Below are 24,577 nucleotides of genomic sequence, written 5' to 3' on the forward strand. Positions count from 1 at the left end.
TGTTGCAGCTGAGTTCTCGCCTCCAACATCCTTATGTGTCCAGTTTTAAGCAGAGATCACTGTATAACATCTCAAAGTGGGAAGCCTGGCTCACTTTCTTTTTTCCACTCCCTATTCCGAGGACACTGAAATCACTTGTAGTCCACCTGCTATTGCCTCGCTGAGATCTGCCAACAGGTCAGGGATCAAATCTGAGACACAAGGGGAGCTTTGAGTGCTGCAGTCAGTCAGTAAGCAATAGTGGAATATTGAATCTGTGAACATTCATTGACCAGCATAGTTGTCTGGTTAATTTGGAGAAAATTTACATTTACACTCAAAGAATAAGTATTATTTGATCTACATTTTTTTGACCCCATTTTTTTGCACAATGGCTGTTGGTAATGATTCTGATGTTCCTATTTACACCTCCCCATACCCATCTTTTGTTTCTTTACTTGTCCTATTACCACCCCCTTTCGCCTCGCACCATCATCCCTTTTGTCATTTAATCTCTCCCACCTTCCACCCTCTCTCAGACCTTCCCTTTTGTTCTTTCCTCCCCTTTCCCAGCCTCTGTACTTGCTTAAAACCTGAACTTTTTCCAGTTCTGAAGAAAGGTTCTCGATCTGAAACATTAACTCTGTTTCTCTCTCCACAATTACTGCCTGACCTGCTGAGTATTTCCAGCTTTTTCTGTTTTTATTTCAGATTCCCAGTATCCGCAGTATTTTGATTTTGTTATTTGGTCTATAATCCCTTGCAAAGATGTAAAAAAGCCGAAAATCTCAATAAACCAAAATGTTCAGAATAAATCTTGGCAGCTATGTATTTTTTAACCAAAAGGATCCTGTATATACAAAAGAAGAATTAGAAGTTAAGCCCCACCTCTGACCGTTCTCTCTCTCTCATGAACGCAGCCACTGAAAGAAGTGTTGTGATGTTGACATGTTGCTGACGTCATCCTAGTTGAAAAACCGTTCCATGTAAAACATTTTATGAGTAGAAGAGAGTATTAAAACAAAACAACTGTGTGGCTACTAGATTATTTCTCTTTATTACCCCCTTCCACCCCCACTCAGGTGTGGACTGTTGCTGGCGTATGGCTCCGTAGATGCCAACTACGCTCTAGTACTTCGCTAAAGTGGCAATTCTTCATATACTCATCAGGCTATTCGGTCATGCCTAGCTTCCAGATCCAGAGAGAGAGTCATGAGGGTTAATTCTTGGGCTCTGTGGGAACTTGAGTGTGAAGATTGCAGATGTATTGTGGTACCTGATTTTTGCAGGTTGATTGGCAAAGGGAGAGAGCAATGTCTGCATAATGCCGTGATGTTATTTATGTTCCCTCCCTACCATCTGGTGTGTGTTCTGTCACTGCCTCAGGCATTCCCTGTGTGTGTCAGGTGCAGTAAGATGATGTTCCTGGTTCAGGCTGAGCGAGCAGATGATTATCTTAGAGCAGTTTTCCATTCCAGACAGTCTTGGATGATAAAATCCTTAGCAAATCACCTATTCAGCAAACCAGAATTGGTACAATTACTTGCATCCACCAATTAAAAAAACACAGTCAAGAGGGTGAATTGGCCTCCTGCGTTTTTAAAGCAAAACAAGTCATTAATATGTCCTAAGTACTGACTCTACTAACATCATGACAGAAAGGTGCCCAACCCCACCTCCAATGTTCCTACTGACATAGTAAGAACATAAGAAATAGGAGCAGGAGTAGGCCAATTGGCCCCTCGAGCCTGCTCCGCCATTCAATAAGATCATGGCTGATCTGATCCTAACCGCCAATCCACTATGACAGATTCAGGAGATAGTCCTCACAGAATTAGACACACGAAACAGGAGCAGGATCAGGCTACACGGCCCCTGGGCCCGCTCCGCTACCCACAGGGCCATGACCGATCCGAACCTAGACTCATGTCCAAATTCCTGCCCGCTCCCCGTAACCCTTAATTCCCTTTTCTTCTAGGAAACTGTCTATTTCTGTTTTAAATTTATGTAATGATGTAGCTTCTACAGCTTTTTGGGGCAGCATATTCCATGGACCTACCACCCTCTGAGTGAAGTAGTTCCTCCTCATCTCAGTTTTGAAAGAGCAGCCCCTTATTCTAAGACTATGCCCCCTAATTCTAGTTTCACCCATCATCTGGAACATCCTCCCCGCATCCACCCGATCCAACCCCTTCACAATCTTATATGTTTCAATAAGATCACCTCTCATTCTTCTGAACTCCAATGAGTAGAGTCCCAATCTACTCAACCTCTCCTCATATGTCCACCCCCTCATCCCCGTGATTAACCGAGTGAACCTTCTTTGTACTGACTCGAGAGCAAGTATGTCTTTTCTTAAGTATGGACACCAAAACTGTATGCAGTATTCCAGGTGCGGTCTCACCAATACCTTGTACAACTGAAGCAATACCTCCCTATTTTTATATTCTATCCCCCTAGCAATGAAAGCCAACATTCCATTGGCCTTCTTAATCACTTGCTGCACCTGCATACTAACCTTTTGAGTTTCGTGCACCAGGACCCCCAGATCCCTTTGTACTTCAGTACTTTCCAGTTTCTTGCCATTAAGATAATAACTTGCTCTACGATTTTTCCTGCCAAAGTGCATAACCTCACACTTTCCAGTATTGTATTCCACCTGCCAAATCTCTGCCCACTTACTTAGCCTGTCTATGTCCCCTTGCAGGTTTTTTATGTCCTCCTCACTCACTACTTTCCCTCCCATCTTAGTATCATCTGCAAACTTTGATATGTTACACTCGGTCCCCTCCTCCAAATCGTTAATATAGATTGTAAAGAGTTGGGGACCCAGCACTGACCCCTGCGGAACACCACTGGTTACTGATTGCCAGTCTGAGAATGAACCATTTATCCCAACTCTCTGCCTTGTTAGATAGCCAATCCTCTATCCATGCCAGAATATTACCCCCAATCCCGTGATTTTTTACCTTAAGCAATAATCTTTTGTGTGGCACCTTGTCAAATGCCTTTTGGAAGTCTAAATACACTACGTCCACTGGTTCATCTTTATCCACCCTATATGTTACTTCCTCAAAGAACTCCAGCAAATTTGTCAAACATGACTTCCCCTTCATAAAACCATGCTGACTTTGTCCTATTAAATTATGATTATCCAAATGTCCTGTTACTGTCTCCTTAATAATGGACTCCAAAATTTTACCTACCACAGATGTTAGGCTAACCGGCCTATAGTTTCCAGCCTTCTGTCTACTGCCCTTTTTAAATAAGGGTGTTACATTAGCAGTTTTCCAGTCTGCCGGGACCTTTGCTGAGTCCAGGGAGTTTTGGAAGATTATTACCAATGCATCCACAATCCCTACCGCCACTTCACTCAAGACCCTAGGATGTAAGCCATCAGGTCCAGGCGATTTATCCGCCTTGAGTCCCATTATTTTACCGAGTACCACTTCCTTAGTGATTTTGATCGTGTTTATCTCCTCCCCCCCCCCCCCCCCCCCCTATAGCCCCCTGCTTGTCCAGTGTTGGGATATTCTTGGTGTCCTCTACTGTAAAGACTGATACAAAATATTCATTCAGTGTTTTTGCCATCTCCATATTTCCCACCATTAATTTCCCGGTCTCATCTTCTAAGGGACCGACATTTACTTTAGCCACCCTTTTTCTTTTTATATAACTATAAAAACTCTTACTATCTGTTTTTATATTTTTTGCTAATTTACTTTCATAATCTATCTTCCCTTTCTTAATCTTTTTGTTATTTTTTGCTGTCTTTTAAAGTTTTCCCAATCCTCTATCCTCCCACTAGATTTGGCTACCTTATATGCCCTTGTTTTTGGTCGAATACTATCCTTAATTTCTTTACTTAGCCACGGATGGCTGTCTTTTCTTTTACACCCTTTTTTTCTCAGTGGAATATACTTTTTTTGGAAGTTGTAAAATAACTCCTTAAATGTACACCACTGATCATGTATCGTCTTACCCTTTAATCTATTTTCCCAATCCACTTTACTCAATTCCGCTCTCATACCTTCATAGTCTCCTTTATTCAAGCTTAGCACGCTTGTTTGAGATACAACCTCCTCACCCTCTAATTGAATATGGAATTCAACCATGTTATGGTCACTCATTCCAAGGGGATCCTTTACTAGGACATTTTTAATTAATCCCGTCTCGTTACACAGGACCAGATCTAAGGTTACTTGCCCTCTGGTCGGTTCAGTTACATACTGCTCAAGAAACCCATCCCTAATACACTCAATGAACTCATCCTCAAGGCAGCCCTGCCCAATTTGATTTGTCCAATTAATATGATAGTTAAAATCCCCCATAATTATAGATGTTCCCTTATTACAAGCCTCAACTATTTCCTGATTGATACTCCGTCCAGCCGAGTTGCGACTGTTCGGAGGCCTATAGACTACGCCCACTAGTGTTTTTTTCCCCTTATTATTCCTTATCTCCACCCAAACTGTTTCATTATCCTGATCTTTTGACCCAATATCATTTCTCTGTATTAGTGATTCCTTCCTTTATTAACGTAGCCACCCCACCTCCCCTTCCTTCCTGCCTGTCCTTCCTGATTGTTAAATAACCTGGTATGTTTAATTCCCAGGCATTGTCACCCTGCAGCCATGTTTCTGTAATGGCCACAAGATCATACCCATATGTAGCTATTTGTGCCATTAACTTGTCTATTTTGTTACGAATGCTACGTGCATTCAGATAGAGAACTTTCAAATGTGTTTTGTGACACTTAGTTCCTGCTTTTGCCCTTTTTATTACTTTACCTTTTACGCCATACCTTCTGCCCCTTCCTGACACGCTCTGGTTTTTAATTTCCCCACTGCTACCTAAGTCTATGACCTTCTCTGTTGTCATTTTTATTATTTGTTCTCTAGGAACCTCCCCCCCCACTAGTTAGTTTAAAGCCCTCTCTACAGCCCTAGTTATATGATCCGCCAGGACTCTAGGCCCAGCACTGGCCAAGTGAAGCCCGTCCCAACGGAACAGCTCCCTCCTGCCCCAGTACTGGTGCCAGTGTCCCAGGAAGCAAAACCCATTTCTCCCACACCAGTCTTTGAGCCACGCATTTAACTCTCTTATTTTATTTGTCCTAGCCAAATTCGCTCGTGGCTCAGGTAATAATCCAGAGATTATTACCCTTGAGGTTCTGTTTTTTAATTTGACCCCTAGCTGCTCATACTCCTTTAACAGAACCGGCTTCCTAGTCCTATCTATGTCGTTTGTACCAACATGGACCACGACGACTGGATCCACCCCCTCCCACTGCAAGTTTCTTTCCAGCCCAGAGGAGATGTCCTTAACCCTGGCACCGGGTAGGCAACACAGCCTACGGGACTCTCGCTCTTGGCTGCAGAGAACTCTATCTATCCCTCTAATAATACTATCCCCTACCACTACAACATTTCTATTTACTCCCCCCTCTTGAATGGCTCCACGGTGCTGTGGCCAGGTTGCTCATCCTCCCTGCAGTCCCTGCTCCCGTCCACACAGGGAGTAAGAACCTCGAACCTGTTGGACAAGAGCAAGGGCTGCGGCTCCTCCAACACTACCTCCTGGATCCCCGTACCTGCCTCACTCATAGTCACACCGTCCTGACCCTGGCCATGGGCTACATCTGAATTAGTTAACTTCATAGGTGTGACCACCTCCTGATACAGAGTCCAGGTGCTTCTCCCCCTCCCTGATGTGTCGCAGTGTCTGAAGCTCAGACTCCAGCTCATCAACACGGAGCTGGAGATCCTGTAGCAGCAGACACTTGTCACAGATGTAATCACTGTTAGCCTCAATGGGGTCTACCGGCTCCCACATATCGCAACAGTAACACATCACCTCCATTCTATGTAATTAATTACATTTTTTATTGTTAGTTATGGACACCCTCTGCCCGATTATAGATGCTAGTATCCCCTTTAATTAATTGGATTTAAATTAAATCAATCCCTCTAATTACACCAGTTAAATGGTTTACCAACTGTCTCCACGACAGCACAGAGACCCTGGAAAAAAACCCGCAGAATTTAAGCTTGCAATGAAAAGAAGAAAGAAATACTCACCAACCAATCACTTAGCTGCTTCCTGGTGACGTCACTCTTGGATTATTTTTTTACCCCTCTCCTCTGCTGTTGAGTTGGTACGCCTCGGGTCGCTGCCGGTTTTAAGCTCCGCTTCGCCTCACCTCACTGCTCACACCCAGGTCCGATGCTGTAGTCGGGCCTCGGGTCGCTGCCGGTTTTAAGCTCCGCCTCGCCTCACCTCACTGCTCACACCCAGGTCCGATGCTCTGGTCGGGCCTCGGGTCGCTGCCGGTTTTAAGCTCCGCCTCGCCTCACCGCTCACACCCAGGTCCGATGCTCTGGTCGGGCCTCGGGTCGCTGCTGGTTTTAAGCTCCGCCTCTCCTCCCCTCACTGCTCACTTTGAACTTGAACTTTGGCCTATGCTCCTTCCCACCCCAGGCCAACAACATGGTGGGCAATAAACACAGCCGTTTCAGAGTCTCCCACATCGAAAACAACATTTAAAATAAATCAGCTTCCACATATTTCATACAGAACCGCTTTCCCGATATCACCTGTGTGACCTAGCAGGGAGGGAAAGCTAACTTGAAGGACTCCATGGGTTAAAAACAAAATGTAAAACTATTCTCATAGTTCAGCATTGTTCCGACCTTCTGCCCTGAGGGTAAAGGAATATGGTTCCATGGGCAACAAGACCCTCTGGTACATTGCTGTAGTGGGCATTCTCGAGAAGAAAGTTGAGAGGAGACAGAATCCAGGTTTCTAAGATGCTGAGAGTAATTGGTGAATGCAAGAAGACGCATTTCAACTGTGAGCTCAGCACAGAGAGCACAAGTTTAAAATTCAATGTGTGTTTGTTGGCATGGTGCTGTTGATTCCTGTCGTGCAATTCCTGCACTTTTAGCAGCACGACCAAAACTAAACTGGCCAGTCCACCTTTGCCGATGATAGTGGAGGCTGTTTTTGCTGGTTTGCTATGTTGGTGTATTTGTGATGGTGTTGAGTCATGGTGCAAGCACAGCGTTGCACAGAACTAGAACATCATTGGATTTCTTGGCATGTCCAGTGATCAAAGGCTCAAGCCAGCAAGCGAGCCCCACAGTTGTGCAGAACAATAGGTTTCAATTTGAGGAACCTGCCTGCACTTTACTGTGTAAAATATGGGTAGAATGGTGCATGGACGTTGCTCTCCCATGTGCTGGAGTCCAAAGCAAGGTTAAAATATCTTGGGGTTAGAAATAATTAATTTCTCACCAGAATAGTTGATATGTGGATTAGATCCCCTGGTAAAGCTGTTAGCTCCTTTTTGGGTGGGGGGGAGAAGCAAGATACGAATATCTGTTATGACATAATTGAGATTAGCACGGGTAATTGCATACAGAGATGACTGAACGTAATGATTCCTGAGCTCCTGGGACCTCAAACATGGCAAGACAGCAAATGAATGAATAGCAAAATACTGCGGATGCTGGAAATCTGAAATAACAACAGAAAATGCTGGAAACACTCAGCAGGCCAGGCAGCATCTGTGGAGAGAGAAACAGAGTTAACCATTCAGGTCTGTGACCCTTTGTCAGAACTGGTAAATGTTGGAGATGTAACCGGTTTTAAACAGGTGAGGGGAGTGGGGATAGGGTAGGAAGGAGTTAAAGAGACAGTCTGTGCTAGGATTGAACTCGGGCAATGAATGAAGTTGGATCAGAGATTGAATCGATATTTTGCAGTTCTGTTTGAGGGCACAGAGATTTTGTAGAAATGTTCCTCAACTATATTTTTCATCAGAGGCTGGAAAGTTTTTGGGCGCATGAATTCTGGATGATTTTTCACTCTTCTGACTGTGGGATACTGAAACCATCTGTAGCACCCACAGCACTGCTGCAACCCCAGACTGGGTAGCACAGCACCCGGTTTGAATAAGTTTTAATAATTTTGGATTACCGCTATTTACAATGTTATGCTTTGTAATACATTTCCAGCTAAATGTGCTTTGGGATAATGTTATCAACTTAGCACCAATGAGCCCATCGCCAGTTTGATCAAGAAGAAAGCAATAAATTTGGTTGTGGGATCATAGGCTTGCCTTTTAAGAGGCTGTACAATGAGTGCGCTGAGGCACGTTAAACATTTACATCTTTATGGCTATATCTGCTTTGGTTGGTTAAACTTGGGTTCTATCGCACAGGCATGCTCCAAAATTCAGAGGAAATGAGAAAGCTCAGTGTGTGATGTCTGCTCCACTTGTGTGTGGGCATTGAAAGCCATTACATACACGTGTCAAATGGCCTAAGGGTGTTTGCATACCAGTAATTAGACTGGTTTCAATTTCATCCACTAACTACAAAAGCATGGGAAGATTAATCATTGAATTAACAAACAGTTGTTGTTGTGGTGTAAAACATTGCAACAGCAGTGCCACAGAGTGGGAGGAAGCAGGCTCGACCCATGCTACTCGAGGACAGCGCCACTTGGCTTTTTATGTAGATGTGCATTGGCAGTAGCCGGGGAGCTGCTGCCCTCTGTGTGCCATGTGCCACTTGCCCTGTGGGAGGCTGATATTGTTTTAGAAGATGGAGATAATTTCCTTCATTCATCACACGTGTGGCGTGTGAGCCTGCACTGTCTGCAATGACAAAGACTGTGATGCTGGAAAGTGGATTTTGAATTTTTAAGCAAGTTTCTACAAGACTGGGAAATGTCCCAAACACACATTGCTGTGTGCTGGGAGTGTGAAATGCAGAAGTCTTGGCCAGATAAACAAAAATCAATAAAATGCTCACCCTTGGCTAGCTTAAAAACTTCCTGTTCGCAAACTGAGTAAGTTGCATAATAAACAATCTCTTTTTTTTAGGATTTTGTTTGCTGAGTCATGGCATACAGGAGACCAGAAAAGTCATGTGAACAAGCATTTGAATGTCTGAGACTGCAGGAGTACGAGCTGGCAGCGAAATACTGCACAGAAGCACTCATCACCCTTAGCAACCCTTCCATCAACACTACATCATGCCAGCCAGAACTAGACCGTATTCGCATTGAAAGTCTTCTCTACAGGATAGCCTGCTGTTTGCAACTTGTGAGTAATGTGCTTTGTTCTAGCAACATAGAGCATAGGGTGAAAGAGCTGGATTCACTGGGCAAGGGTTGGGCTCCTCAAAGACTTGGGCTGCTTCTTGCCACTTGAATGTCTGTTCTGCCCTTGAAGCTAAAATCTTATTTGGAGCCCCCCTTGATTGGCAACATTGTCATGGATTAAAGTCTTGAATGTGATTAGCTTACAAACTACCACATGGCTTCGGGCTATATTGTTGAACTCTCCATGTGTTGAAGTGGTGGCAGGAACACGAGAATTACTGTGCGCAACAAAGGCGTTTCTACACGCCGAACTTAGCTGACCGTAGAGTCCAAGTTCCAGAAACGAAAGGCGTTGTAGACCCAGGAAAATGTTAACTCACAATTCTACCGTTGGGATAAGACAGTTGATTTCTGTCAGTTTGCTCTCTGGATCTCCATATTAACAGTAGAGCCCAGGGCACCTCTAGAGACTGGTTTTCCATTGCAAATGTAAGAATGGTGGCCACTTGCCCGAAGCAGGATGCAAAGTAAAAGCGCTTGGAGTCCCTTTTTAAAAAAAAAACTATCCCAGTTGCATAGCTTAGTTGTGGGGAATGAGAGTCTTCTACATTCAACTGAAGTAGCAGTCAGTGATCTGCACACACTGTTGTACTAATTTTTACAGTGCTTATCAGAATTTCTATTTCTTACTCTGGCATTATAAATGCATCATTAATCAGCAAGCAGATGTTCACGTGGGGAGTGTTTTAAAGCACAATTAATGTTTTATGACAGGAGTTACAAAAATAAAATTGATATTAAGGTTTTAATTATGACTTCAGTATGCAGCATGCACCCCAAGTATGCATGAAATGAGAATCTAGAATTTCTGGTGCTTGTGAATTTGATTTTCCTGTCACTCACTAGATAAATGGCATATTTAACTGGTTTGCCCCCTGTTCTGTGCTGAGTTAGCTGATCTCAACCGGAATACCAGTTGGGCTCAGGTTGGCCTCAAAGCCACTGGATTAGGGAAAAGAAAATCGTTCGGGTCCCCTTTCCCGATTTTGATCTAGAAACCCCGGCTGGAAATGCACGTATTTGGATGTCAGACGAAGACAAGAACAGCCTTGGCTGTGGTGCTCCTCTGGTCAAATATCCTGCTGACACTCGCTGTCGAGGCTCACAATGAATGAATGGCCACTTAAGTGAGGTACAAGTTGGTGCTCAGTATTTGTGCAACAGGACCACAGCAAGGCGTTGACAACTTCACGAGAGGGGGGGAGAATATTTGAGAATGTTTACTTTAAAATATGCATTATTGAAAGCTTGTACATTAAACCAAAGCATCCAGTATGTTGAATCTTTTTGTACATAATGGTTGGGGTCTATAATGTCGTATTTCTTCACGTCGTTTTAGACGGCCAGTATGTATTATTAATAGGCTAGTAAGATTAATATTATATCTGAGAAAAAAATAGCATTTATATTTCTCATACAAAATCTATTAAGAACACACTGCTTCTCCCAGTATACTTTGTTGAAAAGGTAGTATAGTGAAATCATAAGATTTTAGAAGGGTGGTGTCGTGGTGCGGTGCTCATGTGTTCCATTGAGTTGGGGCAAGAGCTAACAGTATATGGGTTAATGAGTATATGGGCATGAAGGCCCCTTTTTTCCATCAAAAATAAGTGTCCAAATTTAGTGAACTTAACACTGGCTCCTTATATTAATGTATGTTCGTTACTTTAGAGTTACTGGTTATACTGGTATAGTGTCGGAGTCACAATTTGTATACTCTCCTGCTTTAAGAGTAAATGACTTTTTTATTAGTGTTGGAGTCAAGTACAGGAAACTTTGTGCTATCCGGCACCGATGGGACCGAGCTGTTACCGTCCCATCAAAACTGCCGGACAAACCAGTGCTAATGTTGAAACATACGGAGATTTTGAGCTCCGTATCTGGCAACAAACCCTGTAGCAACAGCTTCTAAACAGTCGGCCGTACCTTGCAAGCGTCTCTGTAGCTTAGCAACAGCTTCAGCGAGACCTTGCAGAGCCTGACTGGTGGGAAAAAAAAGCAACGAAAAGAAAAAAAAACCTAACGAAACGGCTCCTGATTTTTGCCGGTGGCTCGAGCATTCCGGACAGTTAACCTCCGGATAAACCAAAGTTTCCTGTACCTTGAATGTGCAGCTATTTGTTGAAAGGCACATTGTAAATGTATGAGCTTTAAGCTGCTTTTATCCAGTTGTGCTGCCATGTTGGTGCCACCATCTCCCAATGTGAAGGTCTTGTGTGGATGGTGCCAACACTGAAGTAAACTTGCTGAATTTATTAAATATGGTTGTCTGGAGCACCCAGTTTAAATTATATATAAAAAAAACAAAAACAGGATTTTCTGACCACAGATCTTCGTGAATGTGGAAGGTTTACCAGTGTTGCTGTTAGCTGAGTGGGACCTGAACAGTAGTGTATGAGGAGCTGGTAACATTAAGACAGCCCAGTATAACAGTATGTTACGTTTCCAGTGTTTTGCACTCAGCTACTTTATTTACAGGCTAATTGCTAATTCAGGGTTATACTGAATTTGCAGCTCTTCGTCGAAAGTCATGATTGAGATGTTGTGAATTAGTTTACACTGCTGTAGTTTAAAGAAAACAGCTCAAGCTGCTTATTCAAACTAGCGGCAAAATGAAATAATCTCAATCTAGCTGAATTTTTTCTACACCTCTTCACAATTAGGAGCATGCATTCAGCTGTAATTTCATTTGACAAGTACTTCTGGGTAAAGATATTAAGGAAATGTTTCATTCCATTTGCACCAATTAATCTAATCAAACTGATTTGTACTGTAGAAGAACTTGCCGCAGCTTCCTCATCAGCTTTTGGAACTGCACTTTAGCAGTGAACTCAAACTGCTTTGCCTCAGCTGCATAACTGAAAGTCGCTGGATGAAATTGTTTGTCTGGAGAACAATGAAATACTACGTAAAGAGTGTATATTAAAAAAAGAAATTTAAGAAAATGTAACTGGAACTAGACCAGGAGAAAATGATAATTGATTCTCATTTGAAAAGTTAATTTTTTTTAAACTTGGTTCCTGGGATGTGGGCATCACTGGCAAGGCCAGCATTTATTGCACTTGAGATGGTGGTGGTGAGCCGCCGCCTTGAACTGCTGCAGCCCGTGTGGTGAAGGGCCTCCCACAGTGCTGTTAGGGGAGTTCCAGGATTTTGATGAAGGAACGGCGATATATTTCCAAATCAGGACGGTGTGTGACTTGGAGGGGAACTTGACACATGCGTCCCAAGACATTTTCAGAACATTTTCAGAATTTTATTGAGCTGTCTGCAGAAGCTGAGATTTATTGGACTATGAATGATGTTGGGAAAAGCAATAAGGATCTAGCTGCATTGCCAAAGATTACTTTGTTCTTTCTCTGTTGCAGAAAAACTATGACCAGGCTGATGAAGACTGTAAAATTGGTATGTTCTAAAATCATTCTTTTTACACTGATTGTTGTGGTGATTTGGATTTTTATTTTTTGGGGATTAAGGGGTGTTTTATGTACCCATGAATTGTCAGCCAATCATTGTTCATTAGACTTTGGCCAACACCAAAGATATTTTACACACAGTATTTGCTGTACTTCAACATTTTTTTGGTATTTAATTTTGGGCAAATTGGCAAATTAATTGTCCATAACTCAACGTACAACGTACAAATTTTCACAATTGAAATCTGTTAAATATTAATGTAGAAAAATGCTTTGCATCATGTAACAGCCATGTGACTGCTGTTAAAATTAAGCCTGTTTTTATGGTGAAAGAGGACTGTTTGTGTTTTGCCCTCTTTTTTCATCCCTTCTGCTAACTATAGTGCAGGGGTCTGATAGTGGGTACTGATGGCCCTCGACTACCTTGCTGAATTAGCCATTCTTCTTGTATGAGAGTTGGCAGGCTACTTGACCATTATACCTGAGCCTGATCGGGTTGTCAGCAGATTTCCCCAAACGCGCACCTTCCAGACTGAGCCAGTAGGGATAGTATTGAGGTGCAATAATTCTGTCTGTCTCTCTCACCGTTCCCTCTTTCCCCCACACCATTCCCCCCATTCGTCTCCTTTCCCCACCGTTCCCTTTCTCGTCTGTTCTCTCCCCCAATTCCCCCTCTCGTTACCCTCTCCCCCGTCATGTTCCTCCCCCCACCCCCCCCCAAAAAAAAACCCAGTTCCCAAAAAACCCAGTTCCCCCACCTCCAGTCCCAGTTCCCCCCAGTCCCTGTGCCCCCCCAGTTTTTGGCTGAGCTTTGATCACAGACAGAAAATCGAACTACCACATTGAGCCCCATGCCAGATTAGAGGAGAGGTTTCTTCACAGTATTATGATGGCTCGTCCGAGAATTCTTGCAATATAAATGAATTTTGTATACACTGGTATATTCAGCAGACAAGTTGTAGGCAAAAGAGATCCTTCTTGCAGTTACAATTCTGATGCATTCTTTCCCATTCCCGCTTTGTGCAGCAGACAGTGTAATTCACAAGATTTGTAACTTTCAGTATGATATCTAAGAAGTAGCTCAATGGTTATGCAGAATTTTAGGAAAACGGCATTTGGCTGAAACAAGACCATCACTTCCTCATGGGTCATTGCATGGGTCAATCCCAACAACCTCTGTTCTCCCAGTATCTCTCAATCCATTTTTTCTCTGGAAACATTCCATTCTCTTCAACCTATTTATATTGTCTACTTTAATGACCTTCCTTGGAATTTATTCCACAACTCCAGTACCCTTACAGTGAAACCTGTGAATTCCCTGCTGTCAAGCCCTTCACTTCAGTGACCTATCTATCTCGATCAATTTTTCCATTTCCTTTCACAATCTTGGATACTTTCAATTCGATCATCGTGAGGTCTGTTCTTATTTTGAAGAAAACATACAACATAGGAACATGAGTAGGTCATTCAGCCCCACTAGTTTGTTCTGCCATTCCATTAGATCATAGCTGATCAGTACCTCAACTCCATTTACCCATCTTTGATCCATACCCCTTGATACTCTTATAGCAACTTCCTTCAACAAAAACCTTAATGACCAGAATCCTCATTGTTCTTTGCCTCTGTAACCTCTTGACCAATAACCTCTTCTGATTGATTTTGATTACCAGAACTGTACATGTTCTCGAGGGAGTGTATCCAATGCCTTATGCAGCAGCGCGGCAAACCCTGTTGATTATGTATTCTATACTTCTGCTTATGCAACCCAGTACCCGATTTGCTTTTTTTTGCTTCATCTAAGCAGTGTGCTGATGGTCTCTTAGTTTTCTGTGCTAATATCCCTACATATCTTTCTGATCAGCACACTGTACCACTATATAGGAGATTAGGAAAGAGTTTTTAAAAACACAGTTGACATAATAACTAATCTCCTGGGATTTCAGTTCATAATTTCTGTTGACAGACTTTGGGAGTAAAGTCTGTGAAGTAAAGAAAGGTTTATATTTCTGTGTCTACAGTGTTGTCAGAGGGACTGGCCAAGGGAGACGTCACACTGCAAGCAGTGTTTCGCTGCATGTACGTGGAGGGGAAGTTACAAGCAGTGTCCAGCATTTTATCAAAATCCTTGATGGGGGAGTCTTTGGTAGGTTGTGTGTTATAATTTTTATTTCCCCCTCATATGATTTAGCAGAAATTTCTTGTATTTATGTTGCACGAACTAAATGGTAGTGAAATGATGAGCTGCCCCATTTTAATCTTTTTGAGGGTTTTTTTGTTTGCCATGCACCATAATTTCCAGACCCCTCCCTGACTTGCATGTGAGCCAGCCACTGGGAGGTGTCTGAGACTGGTTTGGGGTGATTAATTTTTTTTTTACACTCGCTTGATAGCCTCGTGGATATCGCACATTTTCTGCAAAGAATCGCAGACCTTGCCACAGTGTGTGGTGGATCCACTGTGTTCAATACTGTTATAAGGTTCACAACTAAAAAGGCAGATAGTACAATGTATGCTCCACAAATTCAGCCCATACTTCTTGGTTGACTGCTGGAGGGTGTGTGGCCTGCAGGCACTCCTCTCCGCATACTCTGGTCACGTCCATGCATCCAGTAATTCTGAACGACAGCCCAGGAGACCGCAAAGATGTCTGGCCTTGCAACCCCTGTGCAGTCAGTCCTGATGTCTCTGTGGCTATTTTTTTTTTTTTTTTTTATAAAAAGAGGAGGGCGCCTGCATGCAGCACGCAGACTTACACAACTATCGCCAATAGCTGCACGAATGGTTATTTTCTACAAGTGTGACAGAGCGCTACACTTCCCATAACAAACCTGGCTGGACCGCCTCGGGGACATAGCGCAATCAGTGATATTTGTATACCACCTGAAACGAGTGAAATAGAAGGTTGTCTGCAGCCCCTTTCTGGAGGCTTACTTAACCGCTACCCCCCAAACAATCAGACTGTCTCCCAGGAAGGGACTGCAGACCTGTGTCGCAGTGTAACTAAGCCAACCACTGCAACCCACCTACAAGGCGCGCTATCCCAGCTATCGAAACAGTTAGCTCATGCAGGCAGGGACCTCTTGTTTTTCCCACAGTACAGCTGAGCCTTGGGGACCAAGATCTAACCGGTTGCTTTAACCCATAAACATGTGCTGCTTCCAGCACATGCACAGCCATTGACAAACTTAATGAACTAATGCACTCTCTAGCAAGCCCCCTGCGTGGATTCCAGAAAAATATATATTTGTATGTAAACTGAATTGTAAGAGCAAGTCCTGTTACTTCTACCCATTCATGCTTTTGTTTGTGAGATCGTTCTTGAGGCTTGTGAGCAAAGGGCCACGAGAATAGTGTGAATCCGGAAATAGCGCAAAAACATTTAAACCGAGTATGCCAGGTCTTGTGTGCAAATTTTTTTTTTTTTGTGGCATTTGATTAGTCTGCGGAAAAGCACAGTCAGTGGCCAAAATGAGTGCAATAGTGCAGGATTTCTTGCATCATGCAGCACAATAGGAACAGATGGAGCCGATATCATCTTGTACACAACATAGCAGCAGTTAGGTTGGCAGCTCTGACAGCGCGAGCAGGTAAGTTCACACTTGAGACGGAGTAGAACAAAGAGGGGTGTGGTTAAAATTTACCCCATCACAGCCATCTCTGACCTTGATTGCTCCTGTTGGATACAGTTCTGTGCAATAAAACTATGATTTAACATTGGAGATTGCCCGCTGTATTTCACGAGTTTGACCATCAGCAATGTTGTGGCAAATGCTAATTGTTAGCGCAAAGAATTGTCGATATGCCTAAAGGCACGAGGGAGCTATGGAGTACAACAAGTGTCCCAGTGGGAGCAGCAGATTTAAACAACAGGTGGACCATACCACATATAATGAATAAAATGGAACCATGAAACCACAAGTATGTTGTTTTTAGCTGGATCCACAAGTTCTTCAATATAATGTCACTCAGGATCATTATGGGTGCTGTTACAGAATGGCATAAGCAATTTTATTTTTAACAAAACATACACAAATGGAGAATCTAGCTTTATATTATATATATATATATATGTGTGTGTGTGTGCGTGCATCATTAAGGATGAGCACAGCTTTTTGTGCAGTTTGGTTCCTGAAGGGTTTCACATTGTATGTGGCAGCATCTCACAGCCACTGCGTAATATGGTTGAAGCTTGGAACTGTCCTTGAGTAAATCTATGTTTTTAAACATTTGATAGTAAACTGTTAAATTTTCTTTAATACTTTATCTAGAATGGGATGATAACAAAAGATGTGACCAGGCTCAAAATGCTTCTTGCAGAAATGGAGGTGAGTAATCTGTTAAAGGAGCTGATGAGGTATCTGTAAAAATTATTAGAACTCTATGTCATAAATTATTGTGCAGTTTGTCTGCTGTTCACATCCTTCACACACTATATATGGTCATTGGATGGCATGGTTATAAATCTGAATTATCTCCATTTTTTTTCTCTCGTGCATGTGACAACATTGTATATTACTGTACCCAATGAGTCACTAAGGACGTAGTCTTTCTCGTCAGCCCATATTAAAATTACACCACTCCACAGCCAAAGAAAGGAAGATTCTATTTAATAGCATCCCCGATTTTAATCGCTCAACCATTGGTGGCCGTGCCTTCAGCTGCCAAAGCCCTAACCTCTAGAATTCCCTCCCTAAACCTTTCTACCTCTCTATCCTTTAAGACGCTTCTTAAAACCTACTTCTTCGACCATCTGCCCTAATTTCTCCTTACATGGCTTGGCATCAAATTTTGTTTGATAACGCTTCTGTGAAGCGCCTTGGGACAGTTTACTACATTAAAGGCGCTATATAAATACAAGTTGTTCTGTGTTTTGGAGTTTTACCAGGAGTTCATTTTTGTAAAGTTTTCAGTAATTTTAAATAACCATCAAGGTCTGCCCCAGTGGTCCACCAACAGGACATGGTTTTGTCTCTACAGTTCTGCACACAGTAAGCTGCTGATCTTGAATTAACACACAGCACCCAAAATGGATGGGAAATCACCCCAGACTGTTTGTGTATCCCAATATATTTGTTACCAGTGGTATAATTGGGAGAGGTTTCTGTTGAACATAACTGCTTGCACTCTCTAGTCAGAGTAGAATGAGAAGTACTACTTTAAAGAGAAAATCGTTGTGTGTGTGTTACTGCTTGACATCCGATGGAACAATGAATTCCCATCCTTGTCTTTGTTTCACCCTGTGTGCTTGCAGCCAGTCCAATTCATTGGGCGGCGAAGAAAACTTGTGCGGGCAAGGGGTGAGGGGAAAGCATTTTTCTCACCTGAAGTGTTGACTCCATCACAAAAATATAGGTACCAGTAACCACCTGGTACCTCGCCCAAGTGGCCACTCTGTTTTCACCTTTTTTGTCCTGCCTCATGTCATCTAAACAGGTTGAATTCTTGTGGCATGCCCTCTGGTACCTCACCATAGGACCTATTCTTCGTGAGTCTAGAAGTAGACATTGAGTATTGACAGGCTATTTGGCCACTGGGGTAACACAGTCAAACCTGATCCGACCCTCACCTGACATCCATGCACAGTCACTCCCAGTGGTTTTTTTTTACTTTGCAACCTACCTCGGGCACAGGGCTCATTTATACTCTGCAATTGCCACACTCCGAACAGTCGGGACTTCCTGACTCAGATTTTCATTGTCTTAACTAGCTGAGCAATTGGCAGAGCCTGAAGAGGTTCATTGGTTGGTACAAGGTGACTGGAAAAGAAAGGGAAATATGGGAGAGGTGGGGTGAGCACACTGAAGACATGTGCCTCTGTTCTATCCTGTTAGTGTTTTTCTCTCTTGTAATCCTAGTCCACCTTCCCTTGAAAATCTTCTGACATTCACCCTGTCCCCCCAAAAAAATTGATCCCTCTTACCGTTTTAACCAGCAGTTAACCATATCAACATCTGGGCTGTCGTAAATTTAGGGAAACTGCTGTTAATTCAAATTATCCATCAATTTGAAAGGTTTTGGCCTAATTCATAACAATCAGTATGGTTTTTGTCATGTCAGTGATCTGGTCGACATTACACACCCCTGGAACTCTGCTCTTAAAACCTTTGAAGATTCATTACTCATTGCTGTGGACATTCCCAAAACCTTTGTTGAATTCGCAATATGTATTCTTATGCAAGTAGTTGATTAGTCATTGCCTAACGTCCCCTCCCACAACCATTAATTCAGGATCCCAGAGGCTCTCTTCTCTCTCCCACTCATTAAGAACTACTTCAATACACACAATCAAGTTTGGCATCACCTAATCACAACCACTTGATTGATATTGTCCTGTGTTATTATACAGTCTCACTATCCAGTTAGCCCATCACTCAATTTTGTTTAAAAAAAAAGGTGCAGAATATGTAAAAGTCAAAAGGTATCTGTAACACCGATATTTATTCGGTTTTGAAGAAGGGTCAAACCCGAAACGTCAACTCAAATTTCTCTCCACGGATGTTGCCTGACTTGCTGAGTTTTTCCAGCATTTTCTGTTGTTATTTTGGATTTCCAACATCTGCAGTATTTTGCTATCGTACCGATATTTATTCATTGGTTCAAATTAAAATTGGTTTTAGCCAACAAAAGGTTTTAAAAATTCGTGTTGCCAGCTTTTCCTCATCCTTTCTTGAAGATGCTTTCCAGCAAGGGTTACTTGCTAGTAATCAGGAGCAGGGACCATGGTCAGCCACATGTTTCCCCCTCCCAGTGATGCTGATGTAAATCCTGGTGTCCCAACTGCTCTCTGGGCTGACATCAGCTAACTCAACACACACACCAGGGTTGGTACTTGGAATCTTCTGATCGGTACTGTACCAGGCAGTGCCTTTATCCAATAGCCATTTTGGGACAGCTCCGTGAGAAAGTTAATCTGACTTTATTACATAGTATTTGCAGCACAGAAACAGGCCCATGCCAGTGTTTATGCTCAACACAAATCGCCTCCCACCCTACTACTTCTAATACCATCAACATATCCTTCTATTCCTTTCTCCCTCATGTGTTTGTCTAGCTTGCCCTTAAATGCATCCATACTAGTCGCCTCAACTACTCCTTGTGGTAGCGAGTTCCACATTCTCACCACTCTCTGGGTGAAGAAGTTTCTCCTGAATTCCCTTTTGGATTTATTAGTGACTATCTTACATTTATGGCCCCTAGTTCTGGTCTTCCCGCAAGTGGAAACATCTTCTCCATATCTACCCTATCAAACCCTTTCGTAATCTCAAAGACCTCTATCAGGTTACCTCTCAGTCTTTTTTCTAGAGAAAAGAGCCCCAGCCTGTTGAATCTTTCCTGATGGGTATAACCTCTCATTTCTGGTATCTCCCAGTAAATCTTTTTTGCACCTTCTACAGTGCCTCTATATCCTTTTTATAATATGGAGACCAGAACAGTTCACAATACTCCAACTGTGGTCTCACCAAGGTTCTGTACAAATCTAACATACCTTCTCTGCTTTACAATTCTATCTTCAAGAAATGAACCCCAGTGCTTAGTTTGCTTTTTTTTATGGCCTTATTTACCAGCGTCGTTATTTTTAGTGATTTGCATATCTGTATCCCCAGATCCCTCTGCTCCCGCTGATTACAATGGATGGGTCTGGTTAGTGTAATGGGTGATTACAATGGATGGGCCTTGGTGATGTAATTATATAACTTATTTGAGAGTGAGTATGTTGTAAGCTGTAATATAATTGTAATTTTGTAGATCTGCCACTGATAGTATTTGTTTTTGTAGAATTTCTTTTTATAAATGGGGCTTTTTGTCACTGCTTCCAGGTCACTGCCACTGATGGTTGCAATTGGCTGTGAGGGATTTAAGTGTGACAGTATCTTGAGACGATTATTTCTTTCTGATTTAGTTTTTTGTGTTCTCTTTACTTTGTGGGGAAGTGTTGCTGCCACTTCAATAACTGCGAGAATTGGGCAGTCACCAACATCAGAAAAGCAGCACGCTGCTCTCTGCACCATCCCTTTAAAAGTAATACTGAAGAGCAGGCCTGGATTGGAATTGTTATATTTACATCTGATCTGCTTTTTCATTTTTGTTGCAGATAACCAGCAATAAACTGATGTCAGCATACTTAGAAGACACAGAAGAAGGTAATTCACAAAATAAGCCTACTGTTAGATGAATTAAACATTACTTCTCTCCAGCATAGATAATACACCTGTAAAAGAAACAAAGAGCTTGCATTTATAAAGTGCCTTGTGTCCTCTAGATGTTCCAAAGTGTTGCACGACCAATGAATTGCAACGGGCAAGAGTATTTTAAACATTTCTAACTAGATGGTTAGGCCTTTATCTATTGCTTGAGCACTGTTTTTGAATCGACATCATCTGTTGGAGGTAGTTTAGAGAATGACTGAAGTTATTCATCCAAGTTAGACAGAGTCCCCTGATGGCCCAGTGAATAAATGCTTAACCTGGTATCACTCTAAGCCGGGCAGCCTAGATGCTGCCAGGTTCCATTCCCGGCTGGCACTAAGTTAGAAGATTTCAGCCAGGTTAACGGTGGGGATGTGACAACAGGGTTCCTGCTCCAGAAAATGCTATCCAGAAACCCCTACTAAAGAAGTCCGTGAGTGCACGTCTGGTGGGCGCAGCATCAAGCTCTGCTGTAATGTCCACCATGGTCAAATCGTTTTCTGAAAGTCATGGGCTTAGCTCACATGTAGAATGGCCTCATGGGTGATGTGCCGAGGGAACCATACAGCTGCAAGAGTTAATGCTTTCAGGGCAAGACGGGAGAATCAAGAGTATATATTAAAAAAAAACTCAGTTGGACAAATATCAGTATGATTATGAAAAGGACTGAAAGTTAAAGGGTAGATAATCAGTGGAATAGTATGGCTGTGGTCCTGTTGGGACCTTCGGAATATCATCTGTGGAAAACAGTAAGTTAGGGCTGTGAATAATATATACCAGAATTTATTTTTTCATTTTGCCATTGGTCAGGATAAAGTTCTTTTTTTACTCTTTTCTCTGTTTTTGTCTCCTGGTTATTTGCTTCTTGCCAGACATCTAACTACTTTGGAGATAGTCTGTGGTTGAGTAAATTGACTTTTTTTATTCACTTATGGGATCTGGGCGTCCCTGGCAGGGCCAGCATTTATTGCCCATCTCTAGTTGCCCTTGAGAAGGTGGTAGTAAGCCGCCGCCTTGAACCGCTGCAGTCCGTCAGGTGAAGGTACTCGCACAGTGCTCTTCGGTAGGGCGTTCCAGGATTTTGACCCAGCGATGATGAAGAGCAGGCTCAATGGACATGAATGATCTTCAGTCATTCCATACTTATCCTACTATAAGCAAGAGACGTTAACTGTTGCTGCAGTGAGGTGGCCCTTGATTTTAACAAAATACAGTAGTAAAATAGACAACTGTACGAAGGAGGGACCTAGATGGTTTAATATGTATTTAAATGATTGCTATAGACTCTGAAGATGGATGGCAGTTCCGTCCTCCTCCCCGAGGCGTCACCTGTAGTGAAGAATACACGCTGTGCAAAAGGTAGGCTGATTAGATGATTGTTTTATTAAAATCACTTCTTGCTTTATTACTGGACTAACTCCCAATACAACCTTTTTGTTGCTTAAGAATTGCATGAAGTGACTGATTTCTGGCAATGTCTATATATAAGCTAGTACATGTCATCGTTCTCTTACCTGTCTCTCATCCGCGTGTTAATATTTATCTCTTTCCCCCTCTTGTTTCTCTGCTCTTGAGTGCTCGGACTACAGCATTTTGAATGAGTTGTCAGTGGGAGAGTATTAGATAAGTTGAGTCTTAATATTGAATGCATGGACTGGTGTTTTGGTGGACAAGGGTCGGTGTGGCGATCGGCATAGCTGTGAAGGTGGAAGAAATCGCCTGGGGTGGGTTAGGGGAAAAGCTGAGCTGGGAGATGAGCAGTATACCAAGGTTGATGGAGTTGAGGCCAGAGGCACAGAACTAATGGTGAGAGAGAAAGGGCTTTGATTTTGCTGACATTGATCAGAGGAAAGTTTGGCTCATCCAGGTCTTAATGTTGGATCATCAGTTGGAGAGTGTAGCAACAGCCTTTGGATCAGCGAAAGCGGGAGGATTTTTCAAATATATTGAGTTAAAATTTAATTTAAAAAAAAGTTCACTATATAAATGAGTTGTCGCGAATCATTTGATGAAAAATGTGCAGTATTGCCTTAGCTGTTGTAAAGTCAGGGAAACTTGCAAGTGACGCAAACCATAAATCCATAAAATGGGAGATGCATTGCTACCGAATAAGTCAAGTAATCATGTTTTTCTATTTCAGGTTTGTAGAACAGAAGATATGTAGATATGGTGCTCAGTGTACATCCGCACACTCGCAGGAGGAGCTGGCTGAATGGCAGAAACGCTACTCTTCACGCCTGATGCGTCTGAAACAGCAAAAAGAAAGTAAACTATCTATTGGGAATTATATGGAAACATTAATTGAAAAATGGATGAACTCATTATCTCCAGAAAAAGTGGTATGTAAATCACTTTATTTGGTATGAGTCAAGTAAGAGAGAAAGAACTTGCATTCATATAGTGCCTTTCACATCCCCGGGTGTCGAAAGCTGCTTCACTGCCAATTAATTATGTCTTTAAGTGTAGTCACTGTTGCTTTATAGGTAAACATGGCAGCCAACTTGTGCACAGCTAGGTATGTCAAACAACAATGAGATGAAGGACCAATTCATCGGTTTTGGTGATATTGGTTGAGGGATAAATGTTGGCCTGGACATCAGGCTGGGTTCTGGCACTCTCCGCAATCTCATTGCCTGCTGACACCTGTGTAGACTTGGACATGAAGAATGCATACTTGGGTGGGATACCAGAGGCCGAATGTCATTCATTCAGTTGTACCCAACCAGGAGTCAATGGTTTCGGTAGAAGAGGAAGCAAAATTTGCAACAAAACAAATTCCACAAAAGAACACTTTTGAACAGATAATTGTGCATTGGTAGAGCTGTGCTTAGAGAAGTTGAAATAACATTTATTCATTTACCATGTGAAGAAAAAAACTACCTAATAGGGTTGAATTGATGAATATTGCAGTAAACTGGAGTTTATTTTTGATTTGCCGTCATGGTTTCCCTTAAAAGCACTGATTTGCTAAGGTGGATTTGTATTGTGTTTTTAAAGCTCAGTGAGTCTGTGGATGGAGTAGCAGTAGAACATAGCCCAGAACTATCGGTAACTGTGACAACCAAGAAATCCAGTCAAACGTGGACCTTTATACTCCATTGTAAAGTAAGTACAGTAGATTCACTTTATAAGACTTGCTAATTTACTATAATACTCTGAACCGATTAATGTGTTACACTCACAAATGCTACCTGCATAGCCAAGGCTTGATTCTACCCTCCCATGAATTTTCAATAAGTGTTTCTGGATGGGGCTGGAGTAGCAGCAGTGTTAGATGTTACTCCTCTTTCCCCCTCCCTAGCCCAGCAATGAGGCCCCCCCCCCGGCATCTCCATAATCAATGCCTGCCAAGGAGACGAGCCTTTTACCTCTAACATTGCCAGTGAGGATGAATGCATGGTGTAAAATATATTTAAAATTTAATTTGGTTTAGACTAAGGCAACCATTGATGGAAGGCTGAGAGGTTACTCTGTGGAAGATACTCCACCATTGATTGGAGTTTTGAAAAGTCTCAGTATTTATATGTGGGTGAAATGGACAACTCCATGTCCCATTCCACAAACAAGCTAACCTGTGGCTTTGGAATGTTTCTACTTTACATATTTGTCAGTCAATGTTTCAATAGTCAATAAACAGGTAAATTATGCATTTGTCATGTCTCTGTGAATGATGTTTATTGATGATTGCACTACGCTACGCAGCAAAAACTGTATCACCCGTTTAATAAGAAAAGCCAACGACAAGAAAAGCCCTTTTGACCTATTCCGCTCATAGTTCATTTTGCCCAACCTAGCGTCCAACTGCATCTTGAGCTCTCCTAATGT

General features: G+C 42.4%; 1 protein-coding gene across 3 annotated transcripts in view; it reads left to right on the forward strand.

Annotated features, from left to right (window-relative positions):
• helz (helicase with zinc finger) overlaps positions 1-24,577 on the forward strand; it is a 273,401-nt gene that overhangs the window by 37,878 nt on the left and 210,946 nt on the right. For all 3 annotated transcript variants that reach the window (XM_085963917.1, XM_085963918.1, XM_085963919.1), the window contains exons 2-9: positions 8,870-9,091; positions 12,519-12,555; positions 14,585-14,709; positions 16,835-16,891; positions 20,659-20,707; positions 22,036-22,111; positions 22,893-23,091; positions 23,750-23,857. In XM_085963917.1, the coding sequence (XP_085820043.1) occupies positions 8,888-9,091; positions 12,519-12,555; positions 14,585-14,709; positions 16,835-16,891; positions 20,659-20,707; positions 22,036-22,111; positions 22,893-23,091; positions 23,750-23,857 (855 nt within the window). In that variant the 5' untranslated portion in view covers positions 8,870-8,887. The remainder of the gene's footprint in view (positions 1-8,869; positions 9,092-12,518; positions 12,556-14,584; positions 14,710-16,834; positions 16,892-20,658; positions 20,708-22,035; positions 22,112-22,892; positions 23,092-23,749; positions 23,858-24,577) is intronic.

This window comes from Somniosus microcephalus, chromosome 21, assembly GCF_052327205.1.
Source record: "Somniosus microcephalus isolate GS21.2 chromosome 21, FLI_Smic_1.0, whole genome shotgun sequence".
In the NCBI taxonomy this organism is placed as follows: Eukaryota; Metazoa; Chordata; class Chondrichthyes; order Squaliformes; family Somniosidae; genus Somniosus; species Somniosus microcephalus.